The 19,294-nt window shown below is 40.5% G+C and overlaps 1 protein-coding gene across 1 annotated transcript; it reads left to right on the forward strand.

Moving 5' to 3' along the window:
• Nucleotides 1–1,997: 1,997 nt before the first annotated feature.
• LOC145821689 (uncharacterized) lies at nucleotides 1,998–2,591 on the forward strand. The gene has a single exon (XM_082918240.1). It carries the CDS (start codon nucleotides 1,998–2,000, stop codon nucleotides 2,589–2,591), a length of 594 nt encoding a protein of 197 aa, XP_082774366.1.
• Nucleotides 2,592–19,294: the final 16,703 nt, after the last annotated feature.

Raw genomic sequence — 19,294 nt, forward strand, 5'->3', positions numbered from 1 at the left:
TGGCTTGATTTGTTGCTTGGTTTGGCACCATGTATTGGCATGATTTCAAAGCTTATAATGCATGCTAATTGTTCATGTTTGTCCCTTTCAAGTGTGCTTGAATGTTGTTTGATTTATGCTTAAGTGTTGATCCTTATGTGCATGTGTGTGTGCATGCCATTTAGCCCTCACTTTTTAGCACTTTGGCCACTGTTTTAGGCCTTTTTAGAGCTGCCTAATTCATGTATAAGACCACCTTTCCATCCATTTGCATTGCCATATGTATGCTTGTATGCTTGCATAAGTGCCTTGCCATGCCATGTTGCATTCTTAGCTTGTATGCCTAGGTTGCATTGCATCTTGCATGCGTGCCTTGTTCCTTGAATTGGTGATAGGAATTGGGCCTAATTTGTTTGATTGGTTTGCATGCATTTGAAATCAAAGTTGCATACTTGGTTCTTTGGGCCATCATGCATGGAAATACGTGATTGGTGGTCCGGGAACCGAGGCACATGTCCCTTTGAGTCATTACAATGATAAGAGACATGGTTGGTGCACACATGCCTTGAATTGTGCTGCCATGCCTTGTTTTGCCCTCTGTTGCTGTGAGTTGCAAATTCTGCAGGCTTTCTTTGCCGACCGGCAGTGTAAGGTGCCGGCCGGCAACCCTTTCTCTGCCGACAGATTCAATTTTGTGCCGATGGACATATACCAGTGCCGGTGGTGATTCCACTCGGCCGGTGGTACTCCCCAGTGCCTAATGGAGCAGTCCTGAGGTTTTGACAGCCTCCAGAGGAGTGAAAGAAGGAAAACAGAGGCAGCTTGCGCATGGCGGCACGTTTCCCGAGATGATTTTCCTGATTTAATTAATTTATTTAATTTGTTAATTAAATTAATTAATTTGTAATATTAATTAGCTTGCGTAGTTAATTAATTTGTAATATTTATTCGGTCCCTCCGAGCGAGGGCAAATCTGTAATAAGTGTGGGTGAGTGTGTGTATGTCTTCCAACCTCACTTCTTTCTTCCCTTTTACTTACCCGCTTTAATGGTTAGTATTAGGACATGTTTAAATTCAGCATACCTTATGCTATGCATGCGTGCATTCATGCATTTCGTATTACATGCATTAGGCTCGGTACATCACGCTAACCGCATATGTATTTCAAATTCCGAACTGAATATGTGATAATTGTGCGTTTTCACATGACATGTTTACGATAGCCGAGCCTATTCTAGCAACACTTTGTATGCAATGCATTAGGCACTTAACATGGACTTGGATCATGCATGTTTGCTAACAAGTTCTTTGTTTTGGCACGGAGTACGATGTAAGTATTTCCGCTTTAGCATCTCGCATGTGTATGAATGTTAACATGACAGTATGCTCACCATGCGGCTAGATGCTTATGTGTTAAACTGTTTTGAATGCCTGTGGGTGAAGGTTGGATTGTTTGAGTTGGAAGAACTCATTGAAATCCGTGTTTTAGCCTACTTGCGAGTAGCAAATTCCAAAGCATTTTCAAACCGAACGGATATGCAATGTTTATTTCCAAATTAGGCAATCTAGTCTATACTTGTTTGCTGTGCGCATAACATAGTAATTCTAGGCTGATAATCGGAATAAGAACACGTAAAGTTTTCAAAAACGGATATCACGGTTAGTAGAGGCCGGTCTTCGGACCGGGCGAAAGGGGGTGCTCATAGCTGACCTTCCCCGATCGTACCCAAGCTCCCGAGCCGAGACAACTCCGGTGATGACGGACACGTGGCCTTCGGCACCGAGTCAGGGTTTCCTAAATTCTCCCATAAAAAAATATTTAGGTGGCGACTCTGTATCTGGCAAAGCAGTCCATGTTTGGCACTACTTTTTCAAAAATCTGTTTCTCAAAACGATTTGCCAGATTTGGACTCTTTGGTTCAGATTAAGAACCGTGACACAAAATCGAGAGTCCGAACTGTAGCGAGGTCCCCCCCCCCCGGCGGGCTTGTTACAAATATGTGGCTAAAAATGACAGCATGGCAGCCTACATGAAAACGGTGAATTCCTTGCTCACAAAATTCGACCACCACAAATTGAATCAGATAACCCGGGATCAAAATACGTATGCAGATGCCCTTGCTTGCCTAGCTTCCACCATTAACTCAGAAGTCAAACAAACAATCAAAGTAGGGTTCATCCTAGAGCAGAGCATCACCTCTTCTGAACCAGTTTGGATTAACATCATTGAGCCAAGACCGAGTAGGATGGACCCTATCGCTACATTTCTTTCCTCAGAACAACTCCCAACAGATAAGAAAGAAGCATCACCTCTTCTGAACCAGTTTGGATTAACATCATTGAGCCAAGACCGAGTTGGAAACATCGAGTTGGATGGACCCTATCGCTGCATTTCTTTCCTCGGAAAACTCCTAACAAATAAAAAAGAAGCCCACAAATTGCAGAATAAAGCCCTACAATATTATCTGGATCCGCAGGGAAAGCTTTACAAAAAATCTCTCTCTGGGCCATATTTGGAATATGTTCATCCTGACAAAGTTGAGGAATTCTTGGGTGAAATACATGAAGGTAGTTGCGGTGCCCACTCTGGAGGACGCTCATTGGCCCACTGAGCCATAACACAGGGGTAATATTGGCCGACCATGCGTACTGATGCCGAGAATTACGTAAACAAATGCGAACAATGCCAAAAGTTTTCCCCATTAACTCATCTGCCTGCGGAAGAATTAAATTCATTACTAGTCCTTGGTGGTTCGCTCATTGGGGACTTGACATCATCGGACCATTACCGCGGGCTCCGGAAAACAAACGATTCCTGATTGTTGCAACAGACTATTTTACAAAGTGGGTCGAAGCAGAGGCATTAACAAATATTCAAGATGTTGATGTTAAACGCTTTGTATGGAAAAACATTATAACTCGATTCGGCATACCGAGAGCACTTGTATCTGACAACGGCACCCAATTCAATTGTGGCGTCTATCGGGAGTTATGCAATACATATGGTATCCGGCCATACTTTTCCTCGTCAACATATATGCAAAGCAACGGTCAGGCTGAGGCCTCCAATAAAGTGATCATGGATGGCATCAAGAAACGATTGGAGATGGCCAAAGGCAAGTGGGTTGAAGAGTTGCCCACTCCGAAGCGGTCTACTGGAGAAATGCTGTTGGCCTTGTGCTTTGGGACACAGGCTATTATCCCTCTTGAAATCGGCTTGCCCACACTGAAATCCAAGGTTTTGACATGGGGCATAATGACATGATGTTGGCCTTAGATCTAACTCTGATTGAAGAATGTCGAGATCGTGCTCTTGCATGCATGGTGCGGTATCAGCAGCAACTCACCAAGTTGTATAACCAGCATGTGCACTTGCGTAGTTATACACTTGGAGAACTGGTCCTCAAGAAAGTGCTTCCTGCTACTAAGAATCCGACAGACGGTAAATTAGGCCCCAACTAGGATGGTCCTTACTAGATTGATTCGATTGCCGGAACGGAGGCGTATCGGCTTTCAGACATGGATTGTAGAAGTTTACCACGCCCCTGGAATTCAACCCACTTGCGTAAATTTTATCATTAAACCAACTTGTACGACATGCTAGTTCTTTTTTTTTTTTTTTTGTTACTATACTAACATGTACACATCTACATATTCTGCAATACAGTATGCCTTTTTTGTCACTGTCTCGTTAAAAATGGTTAAATGATGAATAAGCCTCCGAATTCGGGACGCCCTTCATGGATGTCACAATTGGCCATAAATAAGACTCCAGATCCGGAGCGCCCTTTGTGCATGTTCACAATTGGGCCGAATAAGCCTCTGAATTCAAAATGCCCTTCGTAGATGTCACGATTGGCCATAAATAAGACTCTGGATTCAGAGCGCCCTTCATGGATGTCACCATTGGCCATAAATAAGACTCTAGATTTGGAGCGCCCTTCGTACATGTTCACGATTGGGCCGAATAAACCTCCGAATTCAGAGTGCCCTTCGTGGATGTCATGATTGGCCATAAATAAGACTTCGGATTTGAAGCGCCTTCGTGCATGTTCACGATTGGGCCGAATAAGCCTCCGAATTCGGAGTGCCCTCCATGGATGTCACGATTGGCAATAAATAAGACTCCGGATTCGGAGCGCCCTTTGTGCATGTTCACATTTGGGCCAAATAAGCCTCCGAATTCGGAGCGCCCTTCATGCATGTTCGCGATTGAGCTGAATAATCATCTGAATTCGGAGCACCCTTCATGCATGTTCACGATTGGGCCGAATAATCCTTTGAATTCAGAGCACCTTTTGTGGATGTCACGATTGGCCATAAATAAGACTCTGAATTCGAAGCGCCCTTCATACATGTTCACGATTGGGCCGAATAAGCCTCCGAATTCAGAGCGCCCTGCGTGGATGTCATGATTGGCCATAAATAAGACTCCGGATTCAAAGTGCCCTTCGTACATGCTCATGTTTAGGTCAAATAAGCCTTCGAATTCGGAGGGCCCTTCGTGGATGTCACGATTGGCCATAAATAAGACTCCGGATTCGGAGCGCCCCTCGTGGATGTCTGGATTGGCCAAATAAGTCTTCGCATTCGGAGCGCCAGCTGAAAGGGTTTTCAAATAGGTGCACTGCCTAAACAAAGCAATGAATTTACCATAATTAATAAGCACACAGTTCAAAAGGTACAAGCTAAAAGCAGTAGAGTAACATGGGACCACAAAAATGCAATGATTGATAAAACTCAAGAACAATGAATATTTATTTCAACCAATATGACTTCCTCTTGCTAATGCATGAGTCCTACTAGATTGTAAAGTACAATACATGGTTTCTTGTTATTCAGGCTTTCTCTAAATCGGCACCTTCCTCTTTGTCTTTTCAGCAACAAAAGCCTTGAAGGGAAACTTGTAATCTTTGTATAACGAAGACGTCGAGTCGACACTCGTGGCTTGTAAAGCCCTAACCCATCTGTGCTTAAAGTCGTGGTTCTCACATCGACAAACGTCTTCTGCCAACTTCTCCTTAGTCTTTTCAATGTCGATTTTTTGATAGTCAAAAAAACCCTCTTCATAGGCTCGTGTTCTTATTGCCTCTCTGGTAAACATGTTTGTCGTTTCCCTATCGGCCATAGCATGATCTAGTAGACACTGGTTGACTCTATCCGTAACAACCGAGTTTGTTGCACACGCCGACTACGTCTCAGCCACCTTGGCCTTTTTTAGTTCTCTCTCTGCCCTCTCTACGTGGCGCTCCAAATCCCGAATACGCCTGTCCTTCTTCTTGATTTCTCTTTTCGCCGTGCGCAGTCGCATGCTGACTTCGTATGCGCTATGAAATCCTCGGATCGCCCCATGTATACCTTCCCTGAAAACCTCGTAATCACCCTAGCTGACAAGCAACTGCTGCACTTCTAGTGGGAATATTTGCCACGTGAATTCCACCGCCACATTAGGATCACGGACTATTGAGTCCATTTTGGTCATCGGTTTTTTCCCAATAAAGATTGAAAAGCTCAGCAAGCGTAGTGTCTGCTCGGCTCACTTCGCGCAGTGGCATGCCCACTCGCAGTCTTTAAGTCCCCTCGTTGTTGTGCCCTATTTCTGGGGGACTTCTCTACTTCACCTCTTCTGGGGGACCTACTTTGACGTTTGGGTGACCGGCGTCTCTCTCTCCTCTCCGCTGTCACGTTTCCTGTTCTCTGAGCTTCGCCTCCAGTAGCACGATGCATTTCAGCATCTAGCTCGGCTAAGCTCCTTCATTCTCCTTCACTATTTAGAAATAATCTCTCAAACATATATGGTCCCGCTCACGATCACCGTTAACACTCAAATCTCTGCTCACTCTCAAATTATCGACTACCCCTTTCATCATCTGTGCAAGATCTATTTCACGATGCCTGAGACCTCCTAAATACTAGGTACCTCGTTCGTTAATTACAGATGCACTATTTTCAATGCGCCCCATAGCTAACCCCGCGTCGATACGACATATGTTCCTGTAGACACCCTATTTTTTACTGCCCTTACGACTTGGACGTCACCACTTGCACACCCAATGATGAGTGTATATGATTGTTAAGTGCTCGAAGTCCTCAGTGGAATGCCATAGCTTTAAGCCTTTCAAATCCAACACACCTGTTGCTTTTTTTTTGGGCCAAAACTAGATTTTTTCAAGCCTGCAACCTTTTGTAGCCTGTCAGCCCCTTCTATTGGCTACTGGCCACTTCTTCTGGTTGCCGACCACTGATGTGGCCTGTCGGTCACATGTGTGTTTTGCAGATATTTTTCTACCAACTATGCCAGCTGTTAGCACAGATGCATGCACCTTCTTACACGTATATGTATTGATATTTCTGAGGGAGTTGCATGGTTTTCTATATATAGGAGGCCTCCCCTTCCATTTTCAAGGTTGGAATTTTTAGAGCAAAAATTCTCTTTCTCTCTCTAAAATTCTCTCTCTTTCTCTCTCTCTCTCTTGCAATTTCTTAGCTTTTTGTAAGCTTTTGCCTATACACTCTAAACCAAACCTTACCATCTTTGAGCTGAGGTACCTTTGAGCCTAGTTTGAGCACTTGAGGGTGTGTAAGCCTTGATTTTTTGCCTAGAATTGGTCTTCTCTTCAAGAGGTATAAAGCTTTGTTTCTCTACTTGCTTTAATCACTCTTTTTCTTACTGTTTTCCTACTATTTTTAGGCTGTTTAAACTCTGTATTTTTGGGCTAAAACTTGTGGTTTGAGGCCAATAAGGGTTGAGGGGTGGTTCACCCTTCTTTACACCTTGCTTCCAAGGCCTTTACCCTTGTGTTTCCCATCTTTACACTATCATTTTTTAAGCTTTTAAACATTGATTTTCAGAGTTATTTCAGTAGCTAAAATGTTGTTTTGAAGTTCAAAATTGGAGGGGTTAGCCTCCCCTCCTTCTGTTTTGATTAGTAGCCTAGCGTGTTCCATGTTTTAGCTTATTATTCTAGCTTTTGTTGTCTTAATTCCAACATGTTTTAGGATTATTTTTGGTTATTCATTGCATTTGAGCTTTATATTACATGCTTGGAGTGTAATTGTCCTCATAGGCTTGGTGGTTTAGGCCTTAGCCACCAACCTATTTGAGTTGATAGCATTTATTTCATGCTTTCCTTACTTGTTTTCACTTTTAATCACCTCTGCAACCTCTATTCTTTCTTGGCTTTTGCTTTGCTTTGAGAGTTGTTTCAAACCTATTGTTCTTTTAAGCTTGAGATTGAGGTTGTCATGCTTAATGGTTTAATCCCTTTGAGGGGTTCATTATCAACGGCATGACATCTCTCTCATGCCTTAAGCCAACTCTTGGTTTGACACTTCTTTTCATTAGAGGACTTAAACTCACTTTTGGACTTAATTAATTAAAGAATTGAATGGTAACTAAAACGGAGTAACAAAATTGGTGACTAAAAAAAGGCAAGATTATAATTTGATTTGGGTTCAATCGGACATTAATTGAACTCTTAAGTCTTGAGTCGTTTCATACTCATGAGTGATGCAAACGGCTCAAGATTTATTGTCAACTACTTCTCTTGATCATTCATGATAGGGAGGTGGTTTTGAGAGTCTTGTTTTGTTGCATTCATTGAGCTTGCACACGTTTGGTTCATAAGCCACCATGCAATGAAATTGCATCCGTTGATGATTTGTGGATCAAATTTTGTCACTCCTTTGAGCTGCTGTTTGATGATAAGAAGGGGTGAGTTGTTGTTTGCTCTCTGTTGCAACAAGAAGAACCAGGCAGCAGTGGCCGGCAGGCCATCACTTCTAACCTACCGGCCACTTGTGCAAAATCCAGCAGTGTACTTTTAAAGTAGAACATAGTTGGTTTTGAGGTGGAAAACAGTGTAAGTGTTCTACTGTGCAACAGAGGTATCAGGATGCAGAACAGTGGACTTCTTCGAGTAAAAACGCATTCATGCATGACCCCCTCCCTCGATCCTCGGGATCCATGAAGCGATGTTAATATTAAGGTTGTGCTTGAAGTAGTGGCTTTGTAATAGCCAATTTGTTTTGTGTTGTAAATAATTAGTTAGTTAGAATAGTTAATTAATTTGTTGTTGTAATAATTAGTTAAGTAGCTTAGCTAATTTATTCATTTGGATTTGTAATAGTTAATTAATTAGCTTAGCTTTAATTAGTTAACTAATTAATGTTGTAATAATGCGTATGTCTTCCAACCCCACGTCTTTCTCCCTTTTATTTACAAGCTTATGTTGGTTAGTTTAGGGCATCATGTTTTATTTAGCATCTATCATGCCTTGCATCCACTTGTATTGCATGCACCGAGGCTCAGTTCATCATTCTAACTTGCATTGTTAGTTAAACATTCTTTGAATACGTGCTTAGACCGCATGCTATCAAATTGATTCATATGCTATATTAGTAGTCGAGCTTAGTAATTGTATATCGCATGTGTTGCATTAGTCATATTGCATAGTTAGGATCATGCATTGTTTTAACTCCTTTATTTTTTTTTTTGGCTTGGAGTACTAGGTGAGCTTTTATTTACTTTAGCATATTGCATGAATGTGGTTGTTGCCATATCAAAGCATGATCACCATGAGGCTAAGTGCTTAGATGATAAACTGTTTGAATGCTTGTGGATGAAGGCTAGTTGCTTGAATTGGAATAATTTGAGTAATGTTTATATGTGATCACTTTTTCAAGTGGTACATATTCAAAATAATTTTTAGAAACAAACATGAATCAAGGGTTCCTATTCTTGCAAATTCAGCCTATACTTGTGTGTGTGCATCACATAGCAAGTTAGCTAATAATCAGAACAAGAGCATATAATGTAGATAAGATTCATATCATAATTAGTAAAGGCTGATCTTTGATCGGGTGAGTGGGGGTGCCCAATTCATAACCTTCCCCTCTCGAGCCGAGACAATCTTGGTGATGACGGACACATGGCCTTTGGCACGAGTCATGGGTTTCCTAAATTTTTCAAAAATATTTAGGTGGTAACTCTGTATCTGGCAAAGCAGTCTATTTTTGGCATTTTTGATTCAAAATTGATTTTCTAAAAGATTTGTCAGATTTGGACTCGTTGGTATTTATCTATTTCACATTGCACTTATGGAATCAGATTCCAAACCACGAGAGTTTGATACTGCAGGGCTATTCGTCTTCTGAAAGGGGGCACGAAAAGTCGAGCTACAGCCCCACTTGGCTAGACGAGCTTCGCGTTAGGCCATATGTTCTAGTCAGTGCTAGCATGACGTGTCCAATTGGGGTAAGGGCAGATATATGAATCTATTCGGCCTAATATGTTAGTGTCGAATTACGTTACACTATGCCACTTGGCTAGACAAGCTTCGCATTGGGCCATATGTTCTAGTCAACGCCGATATGACGTGTCCAATTGGGGCAAAAGCATATATATGAATCTATTCGGCCTGATATGTTAGTGTTGAATTACGTTACATTGCCCCACTTGGCCAGACGAGCTTCGCGTTGGGCCATATGTTCTAGTTGGCACTGGCACGACCTATCCAATTGGGGCAAGGGTAGATATATGAATCTATTCGGCCTGATATGTTAATGCCGAATTACGTTACACTGCCCCATTTGACCAGATGAGCTTCACGTTAGGCCATATGTTCTAGTCGGTGCTGGCACGACGTGTCCAATTGGGGCAAGGGAAAATATATGAATCTATTCGGCCTGATATGTTATTGTTGAATTACGTTACACTGCCTCACTTGGCCAGATGAGCTTCGCATTAGGCCATATGTTATAGTCGGCGTTGGCACGACGTGTCCAATTGGGGCAAGAGCAGATGTATAAATCTATTCGGTCACTAACTTTCATTGGCAAATACAAGAGGTTTTTCTTGCTTTCATTGGAAAGACGAACAAGCTATTTTCATTAATAAACTGGGTATATACAACCGTCACTTTATAAAATAATCTCTAAACAAAATGAGCAAACCTACAAAAGATACATAGGATACCTAACATCAAGCAAAATTGAACTAACACAAACCCAAACACTATTTATTCTTCAGGGTCAGACTCGAATGGCTCAACCTTCAGCTGTTCATATGGAATCGGCTGCTCCAATGTCACATTGGTGGCCGTCAGGGCTTTAAGCCAACCATGCTTAAAACCTCGATTTTTTAATTTCAATACTTCCTTCACGTATTTCTCCATGGCCGCGTTTTCTCCGGCGTCGAACGCCTTGGATAACTTGGCGAGCGCTTTCGCCTTTTTCGATTCTTCCAAATCGGCCTCCAGCTTCTTGATCGCCTCTTGCGCCAACTTCAGCGCATCATCACTCATATTCGCCTTTTCCTCGGTGGCCAACCGGAGTAAATCAGCGCGTCTGGCCTTTTCTTTTTTAGTGTAGGCCTTTGCTCACTTCTCTTCCACCTTTTTGGCCTCTGACTTGGTTCTAAGAGACGCCACTGCGAACTCAGCTACCGCCTCTTTAGCCTTGCCATTTGCGGTCTCAATCTCGGCTTTAAGTACATTGATTTTCTCGATGATGTGATAGTGACGGCGGTCGATTTTTACGATTCTGCCCTCCGCCTGAAATAAGAAAATGACACGTTAGTCGGCATACAAAAGAAATTAGAAGTGAGAATTTCCCAATTATGTACCAATATCGCCGAGTGCACAACCAATGCTATTGAAACCACATCTGGTTCTGCACGGAACACAACCTTATCCATCAGCATGGAAATTGCCGAAGCCATACTTAGGGCCACGGCGGGATCTTTCATAGCTGACGCATCGACAGAAACCGGTGCATTATTCATCCTACGTTGGATGATAAACGGTGCCACTAGGTCTTGGGAAGACTCTTCTATTCCAGGTTGTTTATCGGAAGACTCGTTTATTCGAGGCTGTTTATCGGTTAACTCTTCAGAAGACTCGGCCTCTATCTTAGCTGGGTGTTTCTCCCCCATTTGTTCAGTACCTAAGTCATCCGATTGTTGTTCAACAACCGAGTCAACCGCAACAGTTTCTCACTCCGTTTCCTCAACAGGAACAAATGGTGGGCGTACGGATCTAGCAGTTTTGCCCCTCCTTGCAGCTGCCATCTTTTTGGTATTTTTCCTTTTAGCCATTTGTGCGAGCGATTCTACAGCCATGTTCTCAGGATCTGTGTCGGGTAAGTCTCTCAGATCGGTGAAAATGTCATCCTCTAAAGGAGATGTTTCAATTAGGTCTCAGGTGGATGGGAGGTCAAAGCCGACTTCTTCAAAGGCCAAATTAAGAGCAGTGTCAACTTCCTCCCCTGAGCGACCCTCAAACCCGTTTGAATTATATTGACTCAGCTGCTCAGCGACCCGATCACCAACTTCACTACCTTGGTCTGAATCTGAACCCTCAAGGCCGATATCCCTAAGGCTTTTAAAGTTTAGGAAGATGAGTGCCATGAGATGCTGTTTGCCCCTTGGAATTGGGATGTGATCAGTAACCGGAAAAGTCGAATATGTTGGGTCGTATCGCAATAGCACATGGGCAGCCCGCCCTTGCTTTTGAAGGTTTGGATAGCCGAAGAATATAAGTACAGTTTCGACTTGCTCAAGCACAGCATTGTTGGTCGAAGTGAGTGCTTTTGCAGATCGTTACCTGCATAAACGAAAAGATAAGTACATGGAATCCAAGCCGAATAAAACAACAGAAATGCACAAACGAAAAAGAAATGGGCCTGTACGACCACATGGCTTGCCTTTCTGTCTAGGCACAGGGTCCAGGCGATCTTTACCTTCGCTGAATTCCCAGTTTCCTTGGACAACGACCATAACATCATCGACATGCTTACCAGAGCTGGCAAACATAGTCACCAATGGTGATCTGTGTCCTTGGCTCTGAGAAAGTAGCGTCCCTGCCGATCGGAAGATTTTTCCAAAGCATAACAGTGCCGAATAGCAGGGATTCCTAGGTTAAGTCTTAGTCGGCAATTTAATCGGTAAAAATTTACGTTCTATTGTGAAAAAAGTAGACCCCAATAGCAAAGAACGACCCTCAAAAATGGATGAAGGGGAAAAAAAACTCCGCCCTCAGCGATTAACAATAGGGGAAAGATGATCGTACTCACATTAGTCCTCTCCATGTCAACTACGCTGTCCGCCATGAGTGACAATAGATGTCATCTAGAACTGAGGAATGGCGACGAAATGCAGAAACATGGTCCGTAGAAAAGGGTGCTTTCAAGTGCTTTGCCATTCAAAATGGAATAGAAAATATGCTAACTAAAAATGAATAAGAAAATGGGAGCTGGAATAAGGAAGAAATACAAAGAGGAGAAGAACTTACAGGTCAGAGAGAGAAGGGCAATGGAAAGTAGGTGAAAATCGCAGAGGTCTTGGAGAAGGAATAATGCTGTGAGATAACCTAAGAGCCTTGCACATTCAAAAAATATTCAAAGGGACAGCGTAGTTCAAATCGCATTAAATGAGCAACACGTACGAAGGGGCAGGAATTTATAATGATTTCTAATCATGTTCATTTTGATGCTTCGGTATTGGAAGAAGTGCAAGCACCGTATTTTTGACTTTTGATACGCAAAACCAAATATGCCAACTGAATGGTATTAGTCGGATGTTCGGAGGGCAATTGTGGAGGCCGAATTTGGTTAATGAAAAAGAAAGGCCTAGTAGTCCGATTGGGACATTGGGCCGAAGACAATTTGGCCCTATCCAGAGGCCCATGAAGCCAAGTACACGAATCGGCCATATAAAGAGCCGAACGGGAACCATCACACTCAGCTGGAAGGCCGGCTAGATAATTATATGTAAGGTCAAAAGTAGGCCTGACCCTGGGCCCAGACGTAATATAAAAAGGGAGAAACGTCAGCCAAAGGCAGGTATGTAAAAAAAAAAACAATAACTAGTGAAAAAATAAAGATTTGAGAGAAGACTAACTGGTCCGTCGGAGTGCTAATTCTGGCACCCCCGACCAGAGTGTTCATTTCTTTTTCAGGTGGCAACCAAAGGATCAAGAGCGTCTACCTGGATTAAAGAGTATTTCCAAACCACTTTACCACAAAAATAAAGAAAAGATATAGTGATTCTAGTTTAGACCCGACCCATTTTGTATTTTGGACTCGGGTTTCATGGTTTTGTATTTATGTTCATGTCTTACTTCCCTTTATTTCCTTGACTTTGGCAATTGGGTTGTATTGATTGTGTTTAGAACAGGTTTGTAGCATGGTTTTCAAACTATTGTTGCCCAGAATTTTACTCCTCCACTTGAGCATCACTTCTTGTGCTCAAGCGGGCTTTGTGAATTTGTAGTACTTTTGTAGGTCTGCAAAACTACTAGGAGAGTGTATTCTATGCACGAGCGGTCTCGGCTCAAATGGCCTTTCTTGCGCTCGAGCATTGATCTACTATTTGCAAAACTACTAGGAGTGTGTACTTTACGCTCGAGCGTCACTTCTGGCACTCGAGCGGAACAACTTATTATGTCTGGACGCTCGAGCGTCACTTCTTGCGCTCAAGCGGACTGTGCGTATTTCAGTCCGTAAAAATGACATTTTACTTCACTTTTTTCATTTCATTCTCTCTCTAAACATTTCAAAACCCTAGATCTGGAGCTTCTCTCTCTAAAACTCTCTCTCTCTCTCTCTCTCTACATTTTCACCTAGATTTGGTGGTTTCTCTACCCGTATGCCTTTGTTAAAAAGGTAGAGCATCTCAAGGGCTACGTTTTCATCCGAATAAAGTTGGGTTTCGGTTTCATCCGAGTTTCTTCCTTGCTTTGCTCATCTTCTAGCTTGAGGTAGGGATTTTCTACACTCTTCTATGGTTTTTAACTTAGCTATTTGTTTTGTATAAACAATATTGTGATTTTGGGAGATTTTGAACAAACCTAGGGTTTGGGTTAAAATCAAAAGAGGGGTTTATAAATGGAAGTATGGAAAATGGTTATGGGAGTAAATATGAGGTTGTGTTGTAATAAAATTGTTGATTTTGATACTTGGGTTGGATTTTGGAAGGAAATGGAGTTTGTCCTAAAATGTCTCAAACATTTATTTTGTATAAATAAATGAAATTGGTATTGAAAATGTGAAATTGGAAAGATGTTTATATAAATGGTGGAGTTGGACATGTATTATCACTCACCTATGGAATTTGAATAATTTATCTGTCTTGGAGATTGTATATCTAGTTAGAAATATATATTTTGGGCTATCGGTGGAGGGTAGCTATGATTGTTGTAGAAATTGCATGAGAATTAGGTGAATTGAAAGTAAGTTCTCATCCATTTGCATTGAGTGTTGTCACATCTTTAATACATTATAAATGTATAACATTTGGGAGAAGAAAGGGGTTGTACTCTATGTTTGGGAGAAGAAATGGGGATGTACTCCATTGAATTAAATTGGCTGGAGTGTCCAGTGTGAATGTCCTGAAAACCACGAGTATACATGGGTGCCAATTCCCGCGGACAAAATATCCGTAAAATGGCAAATAGAAGTGTTTGTATGATGGTTGTATTGGTTAGAGACCCACTAAGTTGTATCCTCAGTTTGGTTGTCTGATTAAAATGGAAATGACTCATGAATGGAGATAAAATGGATCGAGATATAAGTTCAACACCGTATGATTTTGCAAAGGAGTTATAAATGATTTTATCATGGACATTGTATGTGTATGTCACACTTATATCTTTGTTAAAATTCATATATTGTGTTAGATTATTTCTACTGGGCTTTGGCTCATCCTATTTGAGAAAAACTATTTTCAGGTGCTGGTGATATGCCTCCACCAAAGACTTAGCTTGGGAGGACCATGGAGCTGAAGGCTTAGTTTTGTTTTGTTATTTTTGTATTTAACATTTGTACAAGCCTAGGGCTTTATTTGTAATGAGTTTATAACTCACTTTTGATGTACCGAAGCCTTGACTTGGAAAGATGTAAGTCTATAGGGCATGTAATTACCTATTTAGCTCTTATTACATTATTATTGTTTGGTAGCACATGTTGTAGATTCATGGTGTTCTATTTATAAATGTATATCGCATGTGTCACCCTTTTGTACAATTGAATCTCATGTAATAGAAGGACATTATACTCTGATTCATAATGTTATTTACTGATCATTTTGGATGGAATATTGCATTTATTTCGGAGCGTTACAAAAGAAATCTGAGGAGCAGAGACTCAACCTTCCATTTCCATAACCTAAATATAACATATTTAAAACACTATAGAAAATAAATGAGAAGATTGTAAAAATTTACCTTTAAGAGGAAATGGTGAATTTTCTGATTATCAAACTTTCTTGTTTACACCCTCACAGTTATAGTGTATGCTTTGAAATCTTAGTCAGAAATTCAAGTTTTAGCTTTAATAGAGTCGTGGATGATGTATATTGGTGCATCGAAAAGTTTTTTAAAACAAATTTTGATTTTTAAAAATCAATTCCCTAAAAAATTCTTTGAAAACAATTTTTTTTTTTCTTTTCTTTTCATTTCTTTCCACTTTGAACTCCTCTCCTTTCTTGTTGATTCTTTAAAAATCAATTCCCTAATATGGAATTTTTTTTTTTTAAACCTCTTTTAGCCTTTTTCAAACAAAATTTTCTTTTTCAAAATTTTCTCTCTTCTTTTCTCTCTTCCAAAAAAAACATAATGAGGGTGTATTTATAGAATTCTCAAACACTCAAAACACATGACTAGCCATGTGGTATTTCCAAAAACTCATGGCTTGCCATGTGGTGTGAGAGCTGATTTTCCAAAATTGCTAAATTTTTCAGGGAAAAAAAATTCAAAAAAATATTTTTTGAATATGTCTAAAACAATTTGGCCAAAATGGGTGTAAAGTTGGAATTAAAGCTTAAATCTGATTTTCCTGTTGAGAAATTCATAAAATAGCACATTCTAATTTTCATCATCGGGTGTTCGAAAGAAAGCGCCCAGGTCTTAAGGCCGGTCAAAATGGGGTGTCCACAATGTGGGAACACCTAGTGTGACACCCCGCCAAAATCATTTACAAGAAACCATTAACATATAGTCTGGACATAAGCACAACATCATTTCACCAATATAATTTTCTTTCTCATTGAACGGCAGATTTGGTTTACAAAACAATTACACAATATTTATCCCTGTTCAATGAGCTAGAAAAGGTTACAAAACAATTACATTGATCCCCTACTAGTATTAGTTGCATCAGAACCTATACAAAATAAACTTTACAAGTCTCAAGCCAAAATAAACAAAAGGGTTCCATGATTTCACTGCAGTTTTAAATTCACCAAAGATAAGTAAATAAAAGGTCTTTTTTTTCTCCTTCCTCATTGGCGATTTTGGGCTTCTTTGTTTCCTAAAAAGTTTGTAAATAAGAATGAGCACTTCTGCCCAGTAGAGAATAACTTTAACCAAGTATATAAACATTTGATGTAAATGTGCATAAATCAATTATAAAAGCCAAGAATTCATTTGTATTTCTAACTTTGTTTTCACAAACATTGATCATCATCAACTTCTACACTTTTTCCGTCCTCACCCGAATGGCATGTGGATGCCTCACAGCTTTTCACTTTCGTCATCCTTACATGAACCGGCCAGTGGAAGCCTCACGCATCCCCACGTTCGTCGCGCTCACACGGACCAGTAGTGGGCACCTCAAAGACAACTCCACATTCATCGTCCTCACATAACCGGGCAAGTGGGCACCTCAAACACATTCCATAACATTTACATTTCTCATCCAAGGTCAACAATTTCAAGGATTTTCCAAGTTTTTACTTATTAACATCCACTTCATCGTAATCATGAACAAACCCCTAGGGTTCATATAAGAATTTGAGGTTTTTCCTTCCAATTGTTCCTTTCCTTTGGTTCAAGTATATTTACACAATATTTCATAGTTAATGTCATAATCCATCATCAATTTCAAGAAACACTTCCTTGCATACAACCCATGGATATATATATATATATATACTTCATTCATCTCAACAATCCCATAAATCTTAAGATCCATGCCTATTTAAACCAAAATGTGGATATACGAAGGTAAAGATATTCCTACCTCAAAGTTAGGTAACGAAAGATGAAGGTCCACCCGATGAGCTTTCGAGATACCCCGTTTTAATTGGTTCAAAGCATAGCTCTTAGAGAGGAGAACGACTTTAATGAAGGAACTGAGATAGATTATTGCTAAATATAGATGAAATTTGGTGTTTTAGTACTAGGTTTTTCAAAAAAAAAAAAGGAAAAGAGAGAGAGAAAAGATGAAAAAGTGCGTCAAAAGTTTGTTAAGATAATGTTTTAAATCTGCCGTCATGACATGACCGCTCGAGCGAAGAACCAGAATGCAAAGGGTCTATTCGAGTGAACTTTCCACCACTCGAGTGGTAAATGCAAGGTCTCAGAAGTTTTGCATAGCTACAGTGAAAAATACTGGGAGCCTACATTTTACGCTCAAGCGACAATTCCTTCGCTCGAGCGGTCTCGCCTGTAAACCTGCGAGATACTGGGAGCAAGAATTCTTCGCTTGAGCAGTCATATGACTGCTCGAACGGTTACCCAAAGTCAACTATTACAGCTCAACCCCCTTAAGGAATTTTGTCCTGAAATTTGCATAGTTCCTGTCAAAATAATTCTAACAACTCCCAAAAAGATAGATATCACCATAACAATAATGTCAACCATCACTTTTCTTGAATCAAAGCAAAATCAAGGTAAATTTTCAAACAAAAACATGGAAGTTTAGATTTCTTTCATTCATTTCCTTTGACAACTTCTCTTACAAACATCCAAAAATTACAAATAACAAGTTTACATATCATTGAATATATCTGGGTACTTTTCACGAACTTTAGCCTCTCGCTCCCAAGTGGCCTCCTCCACTCCCTGATGGTACCATAATACTTTAACCAAGGGAAAGGAAATCACCTTGCCTCTCAAAACTTGTTCTCATGTATCAAGGATTTTCATCGGTCTTTCTTCGTACAAAGCATTCTCATCCATCTCTAAATTTGTCCAGTCCAAAACATGGGAAGGATCAGGTTCATATTTACAAAGCATGGAAACATAAAATACATTGTGCACTCCGGACAATTGCGGAGGCAAGGCAAGGCGATAAGCTACCTTCCTCACCCATTCTATGATACCAAAGGGGCTAATGAATCTTGGTAATAATTTACCGCTCCGCCTAAATCTCATTAAACCTTTTCTAGGTGATATTTTTAAGAATACGTGATCGCCTACGTCAAAAGAGAGAGGTCTTCTCCTCCTATCAGCATAACTCTTTTGTCGACTTTGAGCCGTTACTAACCGCTTCCGAATGAGAATTATTTTCTCAGTGGTTCCACGAACTAACTCCAGCCCAAGCATAGGCGAGTCTCCCACCTCAATTCAACACACTAGTGATCTATATGGTCGCCCATATAGAGCTTCAAAAGGAACCATCTCAATATTAGAGTGTTATAGCAAATTCTGCTAAAGGTAGGCATTTCTCCCAAGGACCCTTAAGGTCTAGCACACAAGCTCCTAACATATCTTCTAAAATTTGGATAGTACACTCGGATTGTCCATCTGTTTGTGGGTGGTAAGCCATGCCAAAGGTTAATTGTAACACCCTGAAAAATTCACACCATAACGTATAATAATAACATGATCAAGAAGTCCCAAAAGGGTCATCTTTCTCATTGAACTAAGGGTTGCGTGAGTTCAATTCAATTAATACATTCCCACAAAGTTTAAGTCCTCTCTCTTCAGTTCAATAAACTAGATAACTTAACAAAACATAAGCCCCAAGGGCGTACACTTTACAAAATACATATGAAAGTTCCATTACAAAATTCCCAAAATAAATACAAAACACAAAATGCTCTTCACTTCAACTAATGCCCCAAAAAAGACTAGAGCTAGTGCTAGAATCAATCCTTCATCGAGGCTAACCTTCCTCAATTCCTGAAAAAAAAATATTAATGTTTGGGTTGAGCCATACACCCAGTAGAAGTACATTTATCCAAGTATCTAATCCCTTGAAACAAGATTATGGCATCAATGTGATGAGACAAAACAATGAAATTCACATTCACAAGAAATCGTTAACAATTCAAAATGAAATATTGTAATATAAGGTGATACATTCAACTCAAGCCATCATGTATAACAATTAAGTGACTACAATCGTAGAAATCAAACCACACTTTTTCCCTACATGAATCTTAAAATCAACTCTCACATTCGCCGGCTACTATACGGCGGGAAGTGAGCACCCTATGAAAATCATCCGTTTTTTCACTTTTGTCGGCTACTATACGGCGGGACTGTGTGGACACCCAAAAACCTTTCCCACATTCGTCCAACGATAAGCCTAG

This window comes from Camellia sinensis, chromosome 3, assembly GCF_055761805.1.
Source record: "Camellia sinensis isolate YWXY chromosome 3, ASM5576180v1, whole genome shotgun sequence".
Classification (NCBI taxonomy): domain Eukaryota; kingdom Viridiplantae; phylum Streptophyta; class Magnoliopsida; order Ericales; family Theaceae; genus Camellia; species Camellia sinensis.

What these genes read in the sequence shown, in the direction of transcription:
- LOC145821689 (XM_082918240.1), top strand. Translation starts at nt 1,998, where the DNA reads ATGGCAGCCTACATGAAAACGGTGAATTCCTTGCTCACAAAATTCGAC.